The sequence below is a fragment of the Manis javanica genome, chromosome 1, assembly GCF_040802235.1.
Source record: "Manis javanica isolate MJ-LG chromosome 1, MJ_LKY, whole genome shotgun sequence".
Taxonomy (NCBI): Eukaryota; Metazoa; Chordata; class Mammalia; order Pholidota; family Manidae; genus Manis; species Manis javanica.
In genome coordinates this window covers 229540164-229564271 of record NC_133156.1, presented here as the reverse complement: position 1 = coordinate 229564271, position 24108 = coordinate 229540164, and the positions used below count along the sequence as shown (strand labels likewise).

At 36.7% G+C, this 24108-nt stretch overlaps 2 protein-coding genes and 1 pseudogene across 4 annotated transcripts in view; 1 reads left to right on the top strand and 2 right to left on the bottom strand.

Moving 5' to 3' along the window:
* SMC6 (structural maintenance of chromosomes 6) overlaps positions 1–12619 on the bottom strand; it is a 71285-nt gene extending 58666 nt beyond the window's left edge. Inside the window, exons 1-5 of one of the 2 annotated variants that reach the window (XM_073216247.1) lie at positions 12295–12619; positions 11640–11770; positions 6116–6258; positions 2310–2427; positions 199–304 (exon numbers count right to left, since the gene is read on the bottom strand). In XM_073216247.1, coding sequence (XP_073072348.1) covers positions 199–304; positions 2310–2427; positions 6116–6258; positions 11640–11667 — 395 coding nt within the window. In that variant the 5' untranslated portion in view covers positions 11668–11770; positions 12295–12619. The remainder of the gene's footprint in view (positions 1–198; positions 305–2309; positions 2428–6115; positions 6259–11639; positions 11771–12294) is intronic. The other variant, XM_073216250.1, reaches the window with a different exon arrangement.
* A 172-nt stretch (positions 12620–12791) lies between these two features.
* The window catches only part of GEN1 (GEN1 Holliday junction 5' flap endonuclease), a 33604-nt gene continuing 22287 nt past the window's right edge, over positions 12792–24108 (top strand). For both annotated transcript variants that reach the window (XM_073216262.1, XM_017649892.3), the window contains exons 1-3: positions 12792–13030; positions 22099–22274; positions 22965–23151. In XM_073216262.1, coding sequence (XP_073072363.1) covers positions 22114–22274; positions 22965–23151 — 348 coding nt within the window. In that variant the 5' untranslated portion in view covers positions 12792–13030; positions 22099–22113. The remainder of the gene's footprint in view (positions 13031–22098; positions 22275–22964; positions 23152–24108) is intronic.
* Positions 18195–18941, bottom strand: LOC108390683 (ubiquitin-conjugating enzyme E2 D3 pseudogene; annotated as a pseudogene).

The window sequence follows — 24108 nt, the reverse complement described above, 5'->3', positions numbered from 1 at the left end:
CCTAACTGGAGAGAGTAACAGACAACAGTGGGCCATGCTGCCAACAGGGAACAAAAGGAAGGAATGAAATGATAGGACATCTCTGCTCCAGTTTTGGGAAGCCAATTCATGTCCCATAACATCTACATCAATTAGGAATCTAAAACAGCTGCTTTTTACCAAGGAATTGAAAAGTACATGTAGAAAGCCAACACTTACTTCTGTCCATCTTTCACAAAGCCTTTTAGAGAAGATCCTCTATTAGTAGCAACTGCTTTTCCACCAAGACCAACTATGAGAGCTGTGAGTACTGCACTCTTCCCACCTAAAGAAACAGATGTTGAAGAAATCACATTCATTAGAGAAAGAGAGAAAGAAAAGTTTGACTCCCACAATCTGATGTAAAAAGATTTCTGAATGAAAATATGAATTAGTTCTAGCCGTGAAAGGTTATATTTTAATTATAATTTTCTTCCAGTGCCAGAGCAATAAGCTTTAAAAAAAAGTTGCACCATGAATTACTTAGCTGCTGTTATTAGAAAAAAATTAGTACATTTGAGGAACCAAATTCTTTGCCAAAAATAAAGAAATGGAAAAAATGGTTGGTATCTTTCCAGCCTAAAAAATCCCATTTATCATCTTGGTCCATCCACTTATTAAATGAACTTATTTTTCTAATTACACATGTATGCTTAATTCATCTGATTTTTATTATTCTAATTACAATTTACTTTTCCCACGAATTCTCAGAAGTCAGGACTATTTTTAATAACCCTTAAATGCAAGCTCCACAGGGACAGGAATGTTGTGTGTTTTATTCAATGCTGTATCTCCCATATCAGCCCATAATAGCATTCGTGTATTTGTTGAATGAATGAATGAACTTAAATATAAAAAAATTATCAGTCATATAGTTTTTATACAACATTTTGACACTTTGAAAAGTGTACTTTTTACCCTAATAGACATAAAATATCATAAACCTAAACTCCAAAATCTGTTAACATAACCCAGAATAAGGTAACCATTTTGTGCTCCATGATCAACCAGTTCAATCAACTCTTATCAGCCCATCATCTAAAATATACCCCAAATACACCACTAGTTAAGTCAGTTTAGTTCCTAAAATACCTTTCAAGTCCCTATTTTCTTATCTCCTTTTTCATCATTTCCAAATTCATTGCCTTTCCAAATTCACTCCACTACTTGCATTATTTCTTCTTGTGTTAAGTTTTATTTATAAAAAAGAAAAGTCACTATTTCAGAAGTAAAAAAGAAAAAGGAATGACCTAACTGCACAGTTCACCAGTCCTTCTCTACTTCAAGTCCTACATGATCTCCCGGTAAACCTGATTCCTATGTCCTTTCTCTCCTTTTGAAAATACTTTCCTCTTGACTGAATATAAAGGAAGGAAAACAAACAACTAAACACGCTGTGGAGCCACACACCCAGCTCCACACTGCGGCGTGTCACCAGCTGTAGACTCCAGCAAGCCCCTTCTCCCTGTGTACTGGCTCATTCAAGCTTGTCAACAGCTCACGCCTGGCTTGTCTATCACAAAAGCTGCTGAACTGGTCTTTCTAACTCCTTTGTCTCCTCATTTTTAATCCATCCTCCACAATGTGGCCAGTTTGTTTAACAAATCTTGACCACATCATTCATTTACTCAAAAACTTTGGCACCCCACTGACTTCGGAATAAAACACCAAAATCTTTATCATGGCATTCAAGATGCTCACCAGTATCACCTACAGTGACTCTGGGGTATCGCTGTATATGGTAAGGCCACCTACAGTTGTTCACCATTGTCCATACGTGCGTCTACCTCTCCAAAACTATGCTGATGAGCAATCTTGGCCTAGAACACCTCAGCTTCTTCTTTCCCAGTAAATGTAAAGTATCAATAATTTTCATCCAAGTACAACCATAAATACCACCTTCTTGTAAAGCTTCATTGACCACAATAATGAGAATTAAGTTTCTTTCGTGTTTCAATTCCCATGGTACCATATTTATGTCCTATTAAAACTTGTAATAGATGTAAGACACAAGACTGCCTCAATAGCAATGGGAATAGCTTATCCACTCTTCTACAGTATGAACTGCAAGGTGAATTGACTCAAAAGATACCCTATTGCATAAATAATGAAACTAGAGTTTATTGTTTCTTATAGACTGGCAGCAAATACTGAAAATACTCATGACCATAAGTTATAGATCTAAAACTTAGATTTATTAGCAATAACAGTCACCTATTTAAAAATGTGAATATATTCTAATCTCAAAGAATTCTTCAAAGTCAAATAAACAGAAAGGCAAAAGCACTTACTTCCATTGTTGCCAACAATAAAGTTGACATTAGAACCAAATTTAAAGGGTCCAAGCATCGAATGACACATGAAGTTTCTTAGCTGAATACTCTCAATTATTCCAACTTCTGCTGCAGTCTATTAATAAAAAACAATGAAAGAACACAATTATTTTATCTAATTCACTCATTATAATCATAAAAGCGTTTGCTGGCAGGAGAAAGTTACTAATGAAAAAGTGAACTTCAGTAACTTCAATCACTGAGTAAGATGAAATTAAATGGGAAACTTATATGAGCAACCACTCATTCTAAGTTCTTAAAGGATCAAAGAAGTGTATCACAAGGTTTCTTAATATGGACAATGCTAACAATTTGACCAGATAATTTTTTGTTGGTGGGGCTGTCTTGAGCACTGTAGGATGAGTAAATAGCTTCCCTACCCTCCATCCACGAGGTGCCAGTAGTACACACCCACCCAACAGTTGTGACAACCAAAAATGTATCTGCACATTGCTAAATGTCTCCTGGGGGAACAAAATCCCCCCTGGATGAGAACCACTGGTGTAGTGAACCTTCCTGTAAAATACACAACTATATTTAGAGCAACCCTGAATGATGATTAGCCAGCCATGGTTTGAATACTGCATGAGCTATAGATAATTCAAAACGGAGAGCACACATTCTTAAAAGGTAAAGCCTATTTTTCTTGTGGCTTTCTGTACCTGTCACTTTTATATGATAACTGGATGACTTTGGCAATATATAAGGAATATATGATAGTTAGAGAAGGTATATAAAAGTTTTAATCATGAGTTTGGCACATCATGGTCACACTTTGTAGTTAGAAATACCAAAGTAACTCAACCATATTTTACCAAAACTTCAATTTTTTTCAAGAACACTTAATGTCTCCAGCTTTTTAAATAGTTTCTTTAAAAACTTCCTGGCTCCTGTCTGAACACCACCTTCTTAAATAGCAGAAGACGTAATATCCTTGTATGGACATAATACTGGAAATCATGGTTGAAGACTTTTAAAAAATAAATTTATTGTTTGATCTAATTATAGATTCAGATGCAGGTCTAAGAAATAATGCAGAGATCCTGTGAATCCTTTACCCAGTTTCTGCCTAAAGTAACACTGAAAACCATAGTACAAAATCACAGCCAGGACACTGACATTGGTATAGTCAAGAGACATGTTTCCATCACAAGCATTCCTCAAGTTGCCCCTAAAACCAAAGGCATATCCCACCTAATCCATCCCCTCCTTAGCCTCTACCCCACTAATCTGTTCTCCATTTCTGCAACATTTGTCATTTCAAAAATGTTACACAAATGAAATCATACAGAATGTAACCTTTTGACATTGCCTTTTTTCACTCAGAGTAACTGTCTATTGTTGCAGTTCCCTGCTTTTTATTGATAAGTAGTATTTTGTGGTATGGATGTACTATAACATGTTCAACCCTTCACTCACTGGATGACATTTGGGTTGTTTCAGCTTACAGCTATTAGAAATAATGCTGCTAGAAAAGCATGTACAGGTTTTTTCATGAAGATAAATCATTTCTCTGGGATGAATGCTCAGTTATATAGTAAGTAGTTAAATATCAAATTACATCATGTCACGTGGGTGTTTGCCATCTGTATATCCTCCTCTTTAGTCTATGACTTCTGTCTGTTCTCAAGTTGGATTACTTGCTTTAAACTGCTGAATTTTGAGAGTTCTTTATTTAATCAAGATACTAGGACATTTTTGGGTATATGGTTTGCAAATGTTTTCTCTTAGTCTGTAGCTTGACTTTTCACCTTAACAGGGTCTTTTCCAGGGCAAAGTTTTTTAATTTTGATGAGATCCAACTTATCAATGTATCATTTTATGTATAATGTGTGCATTTAGTGTCAAGCCTAAGGATTCTTTACCTAAACCTAGATTTCTATGTTCGTTTCTGAAAGTAGTATACTCTTATATTTTCCAGTTAAGTCTGTTACCCTGTTTTGAGTTAATTTTTGCATAAGGTGTGAGACTTAGGTTGAGATTCATTTGTTCTTTTTTGCCTATGGATATCTAATTGCTCCAGTACCATTTGTTGGAAAGACTGTCTCTTCTCCATTGGATTGCCTTTTCACCTTTGTCAAAAATAAATTTGTCACTATTTGTGTGGGTCTATTTCTAGATTCTCTGTTCTGTTCCACTGATAGATATGTCTATCTCCACATCAATTCCACATGGTCTTGATTACTGCAGGTACGCTATATCTCCTGAAATTGAGTAGACTGATTCCTCCCACTTTATTCTTCTTTTTCAAAAATGTTTTAGCTATTTTAGTTCTTTTGCCTTTTCATACAAAGTTGTTTGTATCTATAAAAAAATCTTGCCAGCATTTTGAAAGTTACTGCATTAAACCTGCATATCATTTTAAGGCAAACCTGACATATTTTCTATGTGGTGTCTTTCAATCCACGAACACAGTATGTCTCTGTTTTTAGGTCATCTTAGATTTCTTTCATCAGCATTATGTAGTTTTCAGCATACAAATCTTGTATTTATTTTGATTTAGACCTAAGTATTTCATATTTATTGAGCAACTGTATATGGTATGGTATTTTGAATTTCAATATCCTTGTGTTCAATGCTAGTATGTAATAATTGACTTTTTTTTTTAACTTTATCTTGTATCCTGAAAATTTGCTGAACACACTAGATCTAAGAAATTTTGTAGCTTTCTTGAGATTTTCTATGTAGATAATCAGGTCACTTGCAAATAGGGATAATTTTATTTTCCAACCTGTATACCTTTTGTTTCCTTGCTGTATTACACTGGCTGGATTCCCAGTAGTATATTAAATAAGTGATGAGAGCAGACAACCTTGCCTTATTCTTAACCTTAGGTAAAAGACATTTCGGTGTATCACCATTAAATATAATTTTAGTTGTAGGTTTTTTCAATATTCCTTATCATGTTAAGGAAGTTCCTCTCTATTACTACTTTTCTGAGAATTTTTGTCATGAATGGGTGTTGAATTTTGTCAAATGCTTCTTATGCATTGAGATATGATGTGATTTTTCTTCTTTAGCCTATTAAAATGGCAAATTACACTGATTTTTCAGATCTTGAGCCAGGCTTACATGCCTAGAATAAATCCTACATAAACACTAGTGTATACTTCTTCTTATTTATTGCGGAATTCTATTTGCTTATACTGTGTTAGGGATTTTTGCATCCATCCCATGAGATATATTGGTCTGTAGTTTGCTTCTGCAGTACTCCCTTTGTCTCATTTAGATTATCAAGATAATGACTTAGAAAGTGTTTTCTCTTCTACTATTTCTAGAACAGACTGTAGGATCCCCATCAATTCTTCTTTAAACATTTGGTAGAGTTGTAGAGTGACTCACAGTGGATGAGTTGTGGTAGTCTGTGTTTTCTGAAGAATTGGTTCACTCCATCTAAGCTGCCAAATTTGTGTGTAGAGCTAGCTGTTAACAGTATTCCCTTAATATTCTTTGGATGTTTGAAGGGTCTGTGGTCACACCACTGCTTCATTCCTAACATTGGTAATTTGTGTCTTCTGTCTTTATCCCTTTGTCAGTCTTATTAGAAGTTTGTCAATTTTATTGATCTTTCCAAAGAACTAGCTGTTTCACTATTTTCTACGATTTTTCCTAATAATTAACATAAACTTGAAAATTAGGTTATTTTACCTCAGCTTTGTAAAAATCATGCTTTTCCTGATAGTGGATTATCAAGAATATGACATATAAACCAGACATGAGAAACATGCCACTTAAAAACACTAATTTTGTAATGCTGCACTTACCAAAGAAGAGGTACCACTAGTGAAAGGAACTGTACATTCATCTTCGTCGCCATCTTTATCGAAATCCTCCAACTCTTCTTGTCTTGGTCTTTTGGCATTGTCAGGAGAGAAGAAATTTTCTTCCTTTCTTTTGGCCATCAGGTCTGAACAAATATTATAGTAACAATGAAATTCATAGGTATAGCATCCTACACAAATCAGGTATAGCAAAATAAGACAAAGTTTAAGTACAATGTCCATTCATTCATTTTCATCTTAAAAAATATATATATATCATTTGCATGAAGGAAGGGGGCCATGAGCCAAAGAATGCAGGTAGCCACTCAAGGCTAGAAAGGAAACAGATTCTCCCCTGGAAGCTCCAGAAAGAAACTCAACACACAGCCACCTTGATTTTTAGCCCAGGGAGATATATCAGACTTCTAACCTAAGGAAGTATAAGATAATAAATTTGTGCTATTAAAAAAGAATTAGAATATGCAGTATAGATGCATATAGTTAACTTTATTTTAGACTTATTCATGGCCAAGATTTTATTTATATGGGCCTACTTAAGTATTTTGAATCCTAAACTAACAAAAGGTAAAAGATTTTATCTGTAAAAACTGTGGTTTCTAGTTTCCTAGATCTATTAATAGAGATGATATGATGCCTTCCGAAATTATTCCATCTAAGTTTTACAAATTATAAGGTAATAGTTAATTAGCTAAAACTTATTTTTAACAAGAAGCCCGTTTGGAAGCAGTCCTGACTAGCACCAATTGTTTCCTTTAACAGTTCCCTAAAGTAATAGTCCATGATTGTCTATTTTTTACCAATATACTATAAAATTTATACCTAGAAAACTAATGTATTTAAAATTAAACAAGATTTTCTAAGCATGTGAATACTGCACCTCAATTCAAAGCTGACAATCTGTGATTACAAATTAAATGTTATGACTCCTTTATTGTGGTTTTCTCTCTTTAGAATGTGTTTAACGCCCCATATGATAGTTACCTAATAACTATTTGCTGATTAAATGGAGAAAAATCCATGACATATGAAATCAAAAATGTTCAGACAATTGCCCTACTCCAGCCAACTACCATTGAAAAAACTGTGGCCCCTCCTCCTATCAGTGTCCCCATCCCTCCACCCTGCACACCAGCAAAGGCCAAGTGGGTAGCCTGGACTTCTACCCTGTTCGGCTATACGGAGGCATCTCAACATCCCAACTGGGCTAGTGTCAGAAAAGGCTAGTACACTATGTGAGGAACCATGATAATGGCGCAACTGGAGAACCACCACCTGGAGAGCCTAGATGTCTACCCCCACCAGGCAGTAATAGGGTGCTACTTTATCCTGCTCACCCTTGGGTGCTGTCAGAGAAGGCTTTTTACCACTGCCCAGAGAAGTGAGGAGGCCACCCCCTAAGTGTGCATGGAGAACATGTGGGGAACTGATTCTTCTTCTCTGGACTTGAAGTCACGGCAGCTAAAGGGAAGAGCTCTGGCAAAGTTCTAGACTTCAGCTTCTGTGTCCATAGCCCAATATCATACAGCAGCAGTTCTCAAAACGTTTGCGGTCTCTTAAAAAGTACTATGGACCTCAAAGAGCTTTGTGTTTATGTCTATCAGTATTTACCATACTATAAATTAAACTGAGAAACTTAAAGAATACACAATTATGCATTCTATCAGTCATCTAAGAGATGACATCATCACACTGTGTAATGCCTGCAAAACTCAACTACATATTCCTAAGTGAATGAGAATGAAAAAGGCAAATAACATCTTACAATTTATGAAAGCAGTTTGACCTTGCAGACCCTTTGAAAGAATCTCAAGGTTCCCTGGACCAAACTGCTGCTCTAGGAGATATGATAAGCATGTCCACGGCACAGTGCCATAAATTATAAGGCACAGCTAGCAGAGAAGCTGCCAACCACAGAATGACTTGTAGACTTGATAATCTAAGTATAGTCCAAGGACCAGCAAGTACCACCTACTTCTCCTAGAAATCTGTTAGATATGCAGAATCTCAGGCCCTACCCTAAACCAAATGAATTAGAACCTTCATTTTAACAAGCTCTCAGGTAATTCAAAAGTGCATTAAAGTTTGAGAACTGTTGTAATCAACGTTTAAAAACTCAGACTTTATCCTATCCTGAATGCAATGACGAACCTAATTTATCATAAATCAAAATGTATCATTTAAAGGTATATTAGTTAGCATCCAAAGGACATTTAATCTAAATAAATGCCTTTTAAGACAATATTAGCATTAGTCATAATTATGTAATATTCAACATCCTTTTTACAAATAAATGTCTATTTTAAATTTTACACACATCAAAATTTTAAAATCAAACATACTTCTCAAATTATTTAATATTAAAAATGAATTCGTTTCAGCTTATCGTTAATTTAAATATCCTAAAATACCACCAGGCCATTATCTTCCTAACTCTTCTTTCCCACCCATCCTCTGTTCCCTTCTCAATTACTGGACAGAAATTAACTTATTGAGGACTTATTCTATTTATTTTTTATAGAAGAGCAAAGAGGAGGCATTACTTTTTGGTTTTCCCAACACTAACTGCCCTTTCAGACATTTTTTTTCAGACCTGTTTTTACAAATGCCTGTACATGATCTTGCAGTTAGCAGGCACTCAGTCATCAGCTACTGATATTAGTATCTTACCATTAGAAGATGGCAGTTTTTCAAGTAAAACTGGGGGGAGGGAGGGACACAAAGGTAAATGTGATAAGCTTCTTACAATGAATGTGAGATTCTACACTACACAGAAGATACTGTGCTACATAACGAGGATGGTTTTTATTTGCTGTGCTTGGGCTTGGGATTCGGTTGCCGTGGTAACCTGCATCTAACAGACACTGAGGAATCCTACCTTTTAAAACATGAATCACTTTGTAATTTAATGATAATGAATTTTTAAAAATATGTGAATGTCCTAAGAGTTACCAGTTAAAATGGTAAAATTGTCTCCAACAGGCCAGAGAGGCATAAACAGATGCAAAGAAAAACAATTTTAAATATTCTGGAATACACAAAAAGAGGAAAAAAGCTCCCTGATATTTTCAATACATCTGTAAAGCTCTTCATAGTTTTTAATATTTATTTACAATAAAAAAAATCAGAATTAAGGAACGTATTTCTCCTTCACAGGAAGCAAACTCCATCAGAGCAGAACAGTAACAAATATGCAGATTACCAATAAAACATATATTCAAGAAGAAAAACTAATAACCAAATGTTCATATAACAATCCCAAATATGTGCACAGGAAATCTGACATAGATCAAATGCATTTTAACAAATAAAACAAATTTAAAAAATTTTTTAAATTACAGATTTTTTTATTTTAAATTTTATTGTGAACATCTAATAAATCATACTTCTCGTTATTATCAAAGTAGGGACTAGAAGAAGTGACAATAGACATAACTGAACTGGAATTATCAATCAAAAATACTGGCTAAAAAAAGGCAAATCGCTACTACTTCTGAATCTGCTGTGATTGTGTTTATGTTTATTTACTCCCAATTCCACTCCTCCTACCACCACGGACATATTCATTGTGCATGAAACAACCTCACTTCCAATGTACTGAGTTAATTAAGTACATTGCCTGGAATATAGCATGAAATTAGATGAGATGCAATAGATAAATGAATATTTAAAGGAAAAAATTCATAAACCCATCCATCAAACAGTTCTTGATAAGAAAAACTGAGAAGTCCTAAGCACAGTATTTCAGATGAAATTTGAACACTTGGATTCGTGTTTTAAAAACATCCCTGTGGCCTCAATATAGAGGACAGATGAAACACAGGGAGTGAGAATAAGGGTAGAAAAGACCAATCTCTAAAGGATGAGGGGCTCTGAATAAAAACCAAGAGATTAAAAAGGCTGGCTAAGTGGGAAAGGAGAATTAACATTAGTTGAGTGACTACTTACTACATGCTTAAACTTTCAGATAAACACTTCATTTCTTTTAATCCTCAGCATCATTTTAAGTATTGTCCTTACTGTCAAAGGGCATATTGAGGCTCAAGGGAAATACATTTGCCCAAGCTTATGTAGCTAAAATTTAACAGAGTCCAGATCAAAACCTAAGTTTGTCAAAACCCAAAATCAAACCTCTTTAATGCCCAGGTTCCTCTTGGCATGAACAACTGAGTTTATTTGCCAATTTAATAGTTTTTAGGCAGTGAAATTGACTCAATGTGTTCATATTCTTGTCTATTCTTTGTTAATGTATAAATCTACAAAAAATATTTTATTGTGATTAGCCAATTAAAACTTTGGGCTAACTTTATAAAATTTCATTTTGTGTTTAATTTTCAGAAATAATCTTTACACTTAATGCTAACTGCCATTATAAACAGAGCAGGTTTGGCAAGGAGGGAGGATAAATAATACTTTTGTTTGAAAACACTGAGTTTGAAGTGCTTCAAGGATACTGATATGGAGAGGCCACAAGGCAGTAAAATATACTTTGTAGTACAGATGGATTTGGGGGTAGAGGTAAGAAAGCTACAAAAACTATTTCAAATTTGGTCCCAGGGAAAGTATATTGTGTGAGTAAAGATGTTATCTCATTAACTAGTGAATCAAAATTGCTAACATCAAGAATGTTAACATAAGCTATTACACTTGACTCTCACTCATCTGGACTTACTAGCCTGTGTTTATAGAGCTGTGACATTTAATTACGCCTTAAATGTAATGCATACAATTCTGCTAACATTTTGAGTTGCTTGTTTATTTATTCCTGAAAGTAAGCTAAATACAGCTTTGATTAATTTTCCTAACGTAGGTCTAAAAATGATAGTCAAGATTTAGACAAGTTTTATATATAATTCTGTATCTAGGGAGTCAGTAAAATAAACCTTTGGGGAATGAAACCTGTTTTTTCACCCTAACAACTTTAATATGCCATTTGTACTGACTTTTTGCCAGGCTCAATACTAAAATGCTTTATACTCATTATGTAGAGAGAGGTACAGAGATGTAACGTTCCCTCTACCCTCCCCCACAACGTATTTAAGAATCCTGAGTTAAGTAGGATGCTCTTCTCCCCAACTACAGAATAAGAACTGAAACTTAAAGAGGTTGTACCTACTGGCCCAGGGACACACAACACTGGTTCTTATACAAAAACATCCGTCTAAATCAATATTCTAGTGATCTCCAAACTTTTTGTACTTACTCCCATTCAGGAAAAGAAATTCTGAATACACATTCCAACGTGAAGTTATTACTCTGAATATTTTGCACAGTAACAGAATGAGAAAAAGTAAATCTTAGTGAAAGTTCTAATACGCTCCCTCCCACCTACACACCCATGAAAGTATCTGCAGTTCATTGCATATTTGGACGGTTTAAAAAGACGACACAGCAGCCATCGAAAAGGGAATTTGGACCCTCTCTGGAATATATATTCCAGAATAGCTTGTCTTTTAAACACGCGCACTTAATCTACTCATGAAATATACATAGAGTAATACGCGCTCACCTAAATTGTGTCCTGGGGGCTTAAACATCAAATAGTTGTTCTTTCTAGGAAATAAGAGCCTACTGGTGTCCTACAGCTCTTTACCCTTTAATCCCGTGTTCCGCAATTTCCAGTTGGGCTTCTTCTCCAGGCTGATTTCCACAAGAAAACGGAGAAAAAAATGCCATCATAAAACCTCCAGGTAATACATGTTGCGTTTTCATGAAACTGGGATTTAACAATAAACCCAATTCAAGTGATATTTGTATATCTCGTAAACATACTTAAGTTGCTGCTGATGAGGTATCATCAGATTTATTGTAGGATCTCACTGTCCCAACCCAACCTCACCCCCTTACTCCGTTCCTCCCCCTCAAGCTGCCCATCAAAGCCTCCGGGCCATTAAGGGCCGGGCGCCAAGATTCGCAAGCCTCGCCGCCGGGGCCGCCCGAGGAAGGGGCCCAGCTCAGACCCGCAAGTTTCCCGAGGCTGGTAGGACCTGTGCCGACTGCAGAGAGGGGGCGAAGATTCCCGCCGGCCAGCCGGCCAGCTCTAGACACCGCCGCAGCCCGGAGGACCCGGCCACCACCAGGTGCGCTGGGGGCGCCAGCTAAAGGGGCAGCGACTGAGGGATGGATCCGAAGCAACGGAGAGCGTCAGTGCGCACTCAGCTTACCTCGAACAAGCCGAAGTCTCCCCTAGGCAGCCGATCGGCGGGGTCGTCGCGCTGCCGCCGGAGGCTGAGGCCACCCTGGGGGCGTCTTGGCCTCGGCTGACGGCGGTTGGCCCGCCGGGAACCGCGCGCCGGCCGCGGGAGAAGGCATGAGACGGGCCGCCCCGGCGCCCACCGCTAACAGTCCGCGCCTGCGCCACGCCCCCCCTCCCCGCCGGACTCTGCCCGCGCGTGCGCTGTTTGGAGTTTTCGCGCCTCCAGATCCCAAGCGGCGGGGCCGGAAGATGCCCCCGAGCGGACGGGGACGTCGGTAGGGCCTGGCGTCGGCTAGACGCGGGAGCGAGGGGGCGGGCGGTTTGCCTAAATGAAAGGGAAGATAGCTGGGCGGACCCGGCAACAGTCCACGCATGCGTAGAGCCGCCCGGCTGGGAGCCTGGACAACAGCGAGGGCGGTGGCAGCAGGGAGAGGGGACAGTTACTTCCCGGAAGGGGTGGAGCCATGTGGGAAAGGGCGCCGAATTCGAAGTGCTTACAAGCTCTTCCTGGGTGGGTTGCTAAGGCCCAAATGCTCGTCTTTGGGAAAGGAAAGAGGAGTTTTTCCTTTCCCTCTTTCTTTCTTTCTTTTTTTTTTTGTAGGAAAGCAAATTCGTAAACTTGGAGGTAGCAATAGTTAGGATTCAGGCCAAACTGGTAGAAGACGAAGGGCGTCTTCCAAAACCAAGGAGAAAGGGTTGGCCGGGTAAGTCCCGCGGAACGTGGGTACCGCACCGCCCGGGCCCTTCCACTGACTCCCTGGGAAAGGTGGGTTGGGCGAACTCTGTTCGCGGCCGCGGCTCCTCTTGGACACCGTGGGAAACTGCCTGGCCGCGGCCCGGCCCTGCTGCCCGGGAGGACTCGGTGTCCGTCCCCGAGCTCTGCCTGGGCGGCCTCCCCCGTCCTTCCCCCTGGGTCAAGGCCGAACGGGGCGGGCCTTCCCTGATCTCTGTACGCACACTTGGATCTTGCGTTTTCCGTGTTAATGCTGCGCTTCGAAAATACTTGCCATTATCTCAGAGACCTTAAGGCATTGTGGTGGTTTATTTAAAGTCTTTTCCCCGCACAAGCCTTTATTGTAAACCCCCTCAATAAGTACCGGACCAATGGAATTGAAGTTCCTTGGCGTAGATTTCAGTGCTCGCCTCAGCCCGCCATTACCTTACCTGTTGTGTCTTCACACAACTCTTCTAGTGACTAAGCTGACTAGCCAAGTAATCCACTTGCTATACTCCAAAATCTTTCCTTCTAAATGGGACAAAGTAGCAGTTACGGCCGCCCCCCAGCCTTATCCCCAGATAAATAGATGTCAAACTTCTGGTCCCCAGTAATGCAATTCTTTACATTAAAGTCACGTTTTTATTTCTAAAGGTAAAAAAAAAATGTATATTCCTATGGTGGCTCTTTTCAGGGTACAGTGAAAAGTATAACCTAGTCAAAATATACCAAAAACACTACATCTGGCCTAAGTCGGTCCTTGTTGATAAACAATGGGAAACACAGTTGGGAGTTTTCTGTTTAGATGTCACTTCCGTTAGGAAGCCTTCCTTGATACCCAAGACTAAAAGGTACTTTTGCTGTATACTCCTATACCTCATTCACCTTACCTCTAAGCCTGTACTTGTCACACTGTTAAATTATCTCTTTATCTCTAGTCTCACTGACCAGTCTTAAGATCCTTAAAGGCAGAGCTTGGTCTTTCATTATTGTATCTCCAGTGTCTAAAATAGTTGCTGGCATATAATAGGCATTTAATAAATATAGGTAAATATAAATTAAGCCTGGGTTTTATATTGGCTGCAGAGTTAAAGCTAAATACATGTGGAAATAAAACGAAATAATTTTAAAACAGCATTGATTAGTGAAATTATGTGTTAAATCCCACACAATTACAACCATGTTCTGAAATAAACTTTACACCATTTACCAATCTATATGATTACGTAATCTTCTAAATGGCAATTGGGAAATTTAAAGTATTTCCCACTTTATTGTTATGAATTCTTTATAATGATTATTTAAAACAAAATTGCGAAACTTTTACTTTAATAAAATTGTATTTTTGCATAAATCAAGCAAATGATTTATTTAAATCATTTAGTTTATTTAAAACAAATAAAATTGGAAAACTGTTGGTTTAATAAAATGTGTATTTTTGTATGAATCAAGCCATTGACCTTTTTATGTTCTTTAAGTTTGATTCATTAGTGGAATTAGCAAGGTTCTGTGCTTTTCTCACCTCATTCAGTTTTATAATTAACCAATAAAAGCTTATTAGCTTTTAAGGAAGTTTTAGGAACATAAATTGATTTATGGGCACCATATGGGTACATCAAAGGAGTTGTTTTTCTTTTAACCTGAAGTGGATTTGTAAGTCCTTTCTTTAAACTAGAAATTCATGCTCTTTCTTCCAAGCAATACTATCCAAAATAGAGTGATCTTTTTTTAGTTCCAAGATACCAAAATTGGTCATGAGATTCAAAGGACATCAAAGTCTTATAATTCATCTAATTCATTTTGTAGATGGGTTAAATGTCTTCCCAAGACCATACAGCTAATCAGTGCCATATCCAAGACCAAAATCCTAGGTTTCCTTTCCCAAGTCCAGTGCTCTTTCACTAAATAAACTGAAGCCACTACTAGGTTTTAAAGTTATTTGCTATGGCTTGCTCTGACTTTGTTAATTCACATAAGTATTCGTGTGTCATGCTCACTCCTCAGAGTTGTGAAGATGGTAGGAGACTCTTTATATACAATGTATATTGATTTAATGATCATATTGACAATGAAATTATTACATTACAAAAGATCTGAGCAAAGATGCACTGAATCCCATACCTCAAAAACTTCAAATTACATCGTGTTAAAAAATGAGCAAGAATGGGGACTTGATAATAGGGGGAGTCTAGTAACCATAATGTTGCTCATGTAATTGTACATTAATGATACCAAAAAATAAAAAAATAAGTTATGCATTATTCTCTGTGAGTTTAATATTATGTAGTTAAATTTTACTTAATGCTGAACTGTTCTCAGGTAACCTCATCAGCTTGATCATGACCTCATGCCAGAACCATCTGTTCTATCTTTGAATGTAGTTGTACTTGAATATCTTAAAAGCTGGTGCATCTGTCCCTTTTGGAACCTAGTGTGCTTTTACAGTCTTACCATTTCTAGTTAATGTCACTTCAGAGGAAGTGCTGGTGTAAAGAAAGTGACAAGAAAAGGAAAACATCATGCAACTAGACCTTTTGGATAAACTGCATTGTTAAAATGTCACAGTGTTATTTTTCAGAAAACATACATTTCACATAATTTTGCCCTTTCAGAACTATTGGGGTAGACCTTTACTATTCCATTTAAATGAATGACTTTCAAAAGAAGCATGCATTTTTATCTGAAACAACTTAGATGGTGGATCTGCTAAAGATAATCCTGAAATAGTATGTTAAAATAATGTTACACTTAGAATGCTTATGTAATTAAACAAAATTAACATTTTTTGCATTTATAACTGGCTATGAGGTAGCAGCGTAAATAAAGAAGTAAATTAGTGACAAACAAGTTATGTCACTTTAAGGAAATCCACTACCCATTACCAGAAAGATGATGATTTTAATATATTTTCAGTTTTTAAACACTGTCTTCTGTGGGGAGAGTAATTGTGTGGGAGTGGAGGACAGTAAAAAGTAGAAGCAGGAATGCCAGTTGGGAGACTGACAGTTATATACAGGCAATACTAGGGGAGTGTCATTAGAAATGGGGACTTAAGATGTATTTTGGAATAGAAGACTGCTAATCAAGTTGCTGTTGGGAAATGAGTAAAGCAAAGAATCAAGAATGAGTCCTAGGTTTTTGGCCTAAGCAACTGGGTATTAGGGAAAGACTAGAACAGTTTTGAGGAGAGGTGGTAGAAACAGGATTTAGATGCATATTATGCATCTAAAGTAGAAAACTAGATGTTCTAGTCAAGTGCTTGGGGAGATGTCAAATGTAGTGGGGATAAATCATATTAGGGAGAATGAAGAAAAGGTCATAGAGTCTTTAAAGGGGCTCAGCAATAATGTTCCTTCCAGCGTAGTTGGCCTCTGACCCTGAAAATATTCTTCCTATAAATCTTTCTGCTCATTTTCCAATTCCATGTCTACCCCCAATCATTTAGATATTTTTGCTTAGCATAGTTCTAATCTGTTATTGTTTAGTTAAAAGTAGTAAAGGCTGTATAAAGTCTTAACACTAATTCAAGAAGGTCTAATAGAAATTCATTAATAATTTTTTAAGGGAAAAAAAGATTCACTGGGGCATGTCATAGAGGCTACCTCCTATAAAAATGTTTCCTTGATTCCTATCATTCAGAGAAAAAAGTCAGGAGAAAAGCATATTTCACAGTAGCAATATTTCTTTCATGCTCATAGGAGTGTGCATGGGGAACAGGAGAAACTAACATTTCTCAAGTCCATTTTGGTCAATACAGGGACTGTAGGTTAAGGTACCAAAGTGGTCGAAAAGACTTGAGTTGCTTAAAATATGACCAAAAAGATTGGTAATGAAAGAGACATTTTTTATAAGTAGCCATTGTTATAGCTTCATAGTCTGCTCACATTTCAATGAAGGAGTAGCCAAAATAGATGTTCTAGGTCGACATTGTTGATATCTGTTCACCCACAAGTTGGTAGTTGTTCTGTAACATAATCATGGATGCTCATTCCTTAAGCCAAGTTTATTTCTGACAATTAATATGAAGAATTAACTTTTAAGTATAATGATCATATTATATTAAAGATAGTATTTATGGGCTCAGTTAAAAGCATTCTGTTTCTTAGGGGATCCAATCTTTGGGAATCAATATATTAACAGAATCAGTTCTGGCCTTATCTGTTCCCAGGCATGGTTGCCCCAGTTCATCATATTCCATTAAAGTCTTAACAAAATGTTCCTAATGTGCTTGAAATATTTAGACTACAGTTCATTAAAATCAAGAGTACTTCATCAGTGTCTCTAATTTTTGCCACAACCCTCAGAAGGAATACGGGTTGTATCACAGTCCTATACATGAATGTGTGTTTGTGTGCCATCATAAACAACACTGCACTTGGTGACAGTCTTCATTAATTACTATTATTTATATATATGTAGTCAACTTATGTAATGAAGCATTAGAGACATGATAGGAAGGATTGAACCTTAGAGCTGGAAGGGCCATGGAAACAATATGCTTTGCCTAAGACCACATAACTAGTTCCTATGCAGCATGAGGGAAACCAGAAAATGTGAATCTCTCATCCCTTAAAAAGCCACACTGAAGTCATATTTGATATCAGGTACTCATAAATTTGTAGAAAATTACTTTTTTGTAATTTTTTTAATTTTTTCGTTTATGCAACTTTATTGAAGAAAAATCAATTACTAGCAGAGCTATTAGTTGATCACTCATCCATTGACAACTTGCATAATTTATTCAGTGCTATATTAAACAGTGTATTAGAAGATTAACTAATAGCTCCAAGCCTCCTAACAATTTAAATGAAAATTACAAAATGTTTTGAGACCCTAATTTGGAATACAAAGGGTATTTGACTTCCAATTTCCATTCTCTGTAGAACAAGAACAGGTCATTCCTTTATTGACATGCATAAGATACATCACATTTTCTGTTCTGCTGATGCTATAAATTCAATACCAATTCTCCAGCCACATCAGTTATGAGCATAAAGTATATCACAACCTCAAATCTAACAGTGGAAGGCTTAAACAAGAATGGATGCTAGAGTAATGCTTCCTTTGATGTGACAACTGAGCATCCATCTCCCTCCCCCTCAGGTGAGTTCTTCAGCATGTTAGAGCAGTGAGGAATGGTTTTAGTGGTGAAGACATTGGCCACATAATACACATGCTCCATTTTTTTAAAAATTCTGAATCTTGGGCAACTGTTCTCTTGTAACTACTTTACAGTTTCTAAAAGCAGTTATTGTCCAAAGCTGGAAGAACTTAGTAAGTCTTCTCAGATGAGCATGTGAATGAATGGAGGGAGGTAAACAAAAAATAAAATTAAAAAAGATGAGGTCTGATGGGGGAGCAGCCGGATAAGAAAATCAAAAAAGGAACAGTAATTTAAGGTTTATTTCAGCTATAATGCAGGTTATTCTGACTTTAAGGTAGCATCACATGGCATACTTCTGAGTCCATTCCCGAGATATTCTGTTGTACTTATCTTTGTCTTATAGATCCGTGCAGTCTCTGGCACTAGGGGGTCATCTGGGTTTGGATGACACAGCAGTGAACAAATGGATAGAAGAACTTTAGAAATATTTAAAGCAGGAGACCACTGTGATCTTAGAATATCGAGACAAATGCCATTACTGTTAATATTTGAATGATAAAGTCTTGTAAATGCAACCTTAGGTGGTTTGAAGGGGTAGTCTGTAGGAAAATGAATTGTCAAAAAGAATACACCGCCTTGATATGGGCTGTCCCATAATTGTGGCTTGCCAATGAAACATATCGTCTCCAACTGGACCTGCAGAACATTGTGCTGGAGGGTCACGGGCCAAATCACTAAGTTCCTTATTAATCTGTTTCAGTGCCATAGTCTGTGCTTTTCGTCTGGCTTCTCTCTCTGTCTCAAGGGTCTGGCCAAAACTCTTGATTACCCAGGCGGCAGGAAAGGGACTGTCTCTTCGTCTCACACCGGCTCTGCCAGACACAGGCACAGAAGGGCCAGGGCCTCCCTCAAGCTGCGGCCACGGCCTCCTCCCCGCGCGGCAGCTGGTGCCTCCCCAGCCCTACCAGAACATTACTTTTTATTCTGACCCATGAACTATATCCATATTTGGTCACTTACTAGTTAGCCAAGACACAAGCCATCTGAAGATTTCTAGTTTATTTCCCCAACCCCTTCCAGATAGGACATTTTTTAAAACTTTTTTTGGTAATAAATGCATATGATTGCTTAAATTAACACAAAGGGATATTACTTTGAAGCATAATTCTCCCCATCCCTGATATATAACCTATTTTGTACCTGTTTTCATTTAAAAACATGGAGACTGTTTATCAGTACATAGAGATCGAACCCATTTTTTTATTTGCTATGTTGTCTATTCCACTGTTTGGCCATACCATAATTTACTTAAAAATAGATCTCCATTAACAGATATTTGGTTCTTTTTTCATTGTCTTACTATTATAAACAATGCTACTGTGGGTATCTGCACACAGCTAAGAGCATATCTTACATTCCTAGGAGAGCTATTACTGAATTAGAAGATAACCAGCAGTTAAAATTTTGACAGCTAGGGTCAGGGTCTCATTTAAAATGAGATCAATTATGATAATGTGCCTCCAGGGGGAGAAACTGCCTAATTTTCTTAAGAGTAATCCATTCCAGTACCCAGCTTGAGTCACAAGTAAAAGGAAAGCAAAACTATCCAGAACTTCCTCCTCAAACTTCTTATTCCTGAATTTTATGTGTTCTGATGCTGAACACTTAACACTTTCATAAAAATGCCTTAGAAAATATATGTATCCTCACTCTTTATCCAGAATTAACTAAGTTTTCACATGAACAGAGACGAAATCTTAACTGAATCTATGCCACAGTGCCACATTCAACTGGTGGGGCTTCCTAATGTAAAATGTATGGTTTTAGTGATAAGGCACCATGAACTACTAATGCTTTTTGTTCTTTGCTTTTAAATTTGTGTATTTTTCTTAGTAAAGTGATAATGAGATAAGTAGAAAACAAATGGAGAGACCAATCCAACTCCACATACCTAAGTCCTGACAAAATGCCTTGTGACTCAACCATCAACTAAGGTTCCAGTAGGTCTTGTTTTTCATATCAACCTATTGTTTTAACAAGTTTTTTAGCCACTATGTCCTAGGTTTAGAAAACCCTTGGTTAAGTAATCAATGGACCAAGCCACAAACAACTTGTGACATACACATAAGGAAAATTAGGTGTCCATAGTTGCCTTTTCCTTGTTATAGTACTGAATTTCCCACCCCTGAGTGGAGATTTTATATACTAATGCTACATGAGTGACATTGCATACGTGTATGTAATTACATTTATGTATGTAATCCAACTGCGCATGTGCTAATTGCCTCCCTACTCATGCTAGGTGTCCTAATTACTAGTGAATAAACATTTTTGCTCCCTTTAATAGGAGCTACCCTGATTCTTCTCTGAGCTGACTCTCTTGAAGCAGCTCATCTTGGTCTATCAAGGTGTTTGTGTCCTCACTTCTTTAATAAAGTGCACTGCTTGCTTGCATACTCCTAAGTCTCCATGTTAAATTCTTTGAGTACATGAAGAGAATGGAGGACCCTGTTCTAGAGTCTGCTGGTAACAACTCATCAGCAAATATTTGTACAGTTCTTCATAAAAATGAGTGCACAAAACAGTACTTATGGTGACACTGGCCACATTATGAAATTAAGATTCAGGAAAATGCAGAGAAAATGACAGCGACATTAACAGCATTTATTTTCTTTTTTAACCATGTAAAATTTGAGAAATTTTGCTCTTACTATAGATTTTGTTAAAGGAACAGACAATACTGTACTTTTTATTTCAAATGGTTTTGCATTGGTTTTGCATTTTGCATGGGGAAAGCCTTTTGACTTAGTATTTTTTCATATCCTACCTTGGGTTTTGCGGATGAGTTAAGATCATTATTAAGATGATGATAATCTGGGTTATATATGTATAGTCAGACAGAATCTTCGTTGCAAATGCTATATAATGTTTTTATCAATTAATAACAAAGTAAAGGAAAAACAGATAGAAGTGTTTAATAAGGAAACACTGGTCTATAGAAAATACCCAAGCAGGTGACAATAGCAGAGTTTAAGCCAATTTTGTTTATAGAATGTCATGCATGTAGCAAAGAGTTTAGCATTAGTTTTCTTTGAGTAATGAACTACAGGTGATTTAAACTTTTTTCTTTTAAAAGACTTTTGTTTTTCCACAATGAACATGCGTGACCTTGCAATTTAAAAAGCCAGTGCTCTTTTAAATAGATAATTCCAAATTCCTCCAGCTCTCCATCTTCTCTGTACCCCCACTTTTCTGTCACTTTTCCTTAAATATTCCCTTGGTTTTTTTCTTTAGTTTGCCTGCTTGCATGGTTCCTTGCTTTTGTTTTTCTGTTTTCCTAATTGTGATAGAGGATGAGTCCTATTCTCTAGGTATACAAATCAAAAAGTAAATTCTCAGGAAGACAAATATGATTTACAGCAACTCTGGGTTTTCTACCAATCTCTGCATTTGTTAGCCCTTATTCTTAGCTGGAACAAAGCCAATTAGCACCATATACTTTTGGTGATTTTTTTCCTTTTATTTTCCAAATTTCATGCAATATTAATGTAACCAGGTAAAAAATTTTCTTCTCAGGCACTGCTAAAGAGAACATAGAGGGCAGAAGGAGAAGGGACAAGGGGACCATTGACATTTCGGTTATATTAAATTTAAAAATAACTATCAGTACTGTAAAGAAATCCATCTTTGGTGACGAGTGGATTTTAAGGACAAATTTAGCATGCTGCAATCTGTACACAATGTTTAATCTATTACTTGCATCTATTCATAGCTAGTGATTAATTACCTCATTGTTATTGTTTCTGGTGTTCTTCATTCATTCTGAAAAGCTAATAAGGAGAATCCTCCATCTATTAATTATCCTAAGTAAGTTCATAATGTATTGTTTGAATTCTTGTTTTGAGCTTCTGTGTCTCTGAACAATTTTTTTTTTAAATGTGTTCAAATAACAGCAGATAATCACCAGGATGGGAGTGAATGACTTGTGGCAAATTCTGGAGCCTGTTAAGCAACACAGCCACCTGCATAGTCTTGGTGGGAAAACCATTGCAGTTGATCTGAGTCTCTGGGTTTGTGAAGCACAGACAGTCAAAAAAATGATCGGAACAGTCATGAAGCCCCACCTCAGGTACAGTAAAAGTTTTTAGAATATAAATATAGGCGCATAAACAGTCAATGTCTTGGCTTTGTTTCCACTTTATTTCTTTTGTTGTTATTTTACATTTTGATATTTTAAAATATTACTATATTGACTAGATCTGCCATCTCTATGTTGATGACTCACAAATTTGTACCTCTTTACCCTTTGAGCTATTTGAATTATATAATTCATATAATTAGCTGCCTTCTTAACATATCCACTGGGAGCTTTGGTGACTGAAACCCAGAAATATTGGGGACATTCTGCCTGTTTTACCCTCCCCACATCCAATCTATCAGGAAGTCTTGCCAGTTGCTACTTCCAAAGAAGACCCTCTGTTCATAAACTTCTCTTGGTGTCCAGAGGCCCCACCTCAGTGTATGCCTACATCATCTCTCATCTGTACTGCTGAAACGCCTTCTTCACCAGTGTCCCTGCCTCAGCTTTTGTCCCCCTCCAGAGCACTTTCCACACAGCAATTAGAATAATCATAAATCTCCCTTGCTTAAAAACATTCAGTGATTTCTTACTTCACTTAAGATAAAACCTTAATAAATAAAATGTTGCTGCATATCACCTTTTTTATACTTGTCTAATGTTCTTGCCATTATGTCATACTGCTATGTTGACTTTTGCTATCAATATATGATTAATGTATTACTCGTTTTTATATTTCAGAAACTTATTTTTTCGTATCTCATATTTAACGCTAATGGATGTGAAACTAGTGTTTGTTATGGAAGGGGAACCGCCAAGGCTGAAAGCTGATGTTATAAGCAAAAGGAATCAGATGCGGTATGGGCCTTCGGGAAAAACATGGCCTCAGAGAACAGGAAGATCACATTTTAAATCAGTTTTAAGAGAGGTGAGATCTGATTTCAATAATTCTGATTTTAATTAGAGAGTACATTTTATTCTGATAAAGGTTATGAATCATCTTTAATACTCTCTAACCTTCCTATAAATAGAAGGTCAATGTGGATAGAGAAGAGAGTTTATATTTTGGAGTGAAACTGGCCCAAGTTCAAGTAGCTTTGGCATCTAGATCTTAACTCTCAGATGTTGAGTAAGATCTTTAACTTATATCTGCCTCATTTCCTACTCTGTGAAATGAGGATACTATACTTTGTAGGATTGTGGTGAAAACTACAAAAAAAAATGTAAATGTCTAATATCTAAAGCAACTAGTACGTAGTAGAGACTTGATACATGTTGCCTTTTTATGATATTTTAGTACTTAATGAACTCCCATAATAGAGATCCCATCCATACTTCACTCATTCAAAACTAATAATAGTTTGTATATAGAATACATGTTTGGCTTCCCTTAGGGCTCTGCAATTTTTTAAAGTACTTATTGTTTGTATTTTGATATATTTATATATCACCTATAAAATGTATATATTTTCAGAAAAGTTAAGAGGCAAAATCTATACTAAAATAAAATATATAACTAAAACAATTTGAAGCTACTATCATTTGCCTCTTTTTCAAATGTATTTTTTAGAATTTGCCATAATAGTGTACAAATAATTTTTATCTTGTACTTTTCATTTAACATATCCTACCCATAATTCTCTGTTGCCACATTCTATTCAAATTCATACCTGTAATGGTTGTGCAATATATATAAAGGTAGGGAATCATTGTCCATGTTTATGTATTGTTTGCCTTTCAACTCTAGTATAAGCAAAAATTCAAATGAACATTTTTTGTGTAATTGCTTTTTATTCTGATTTTGGATTTTAAAATAAAATTACCCAAAGTGGGATGGATAGACCAAAGTTTAGGAATCATTTTATAGCTCTTGCCAACTTTTATA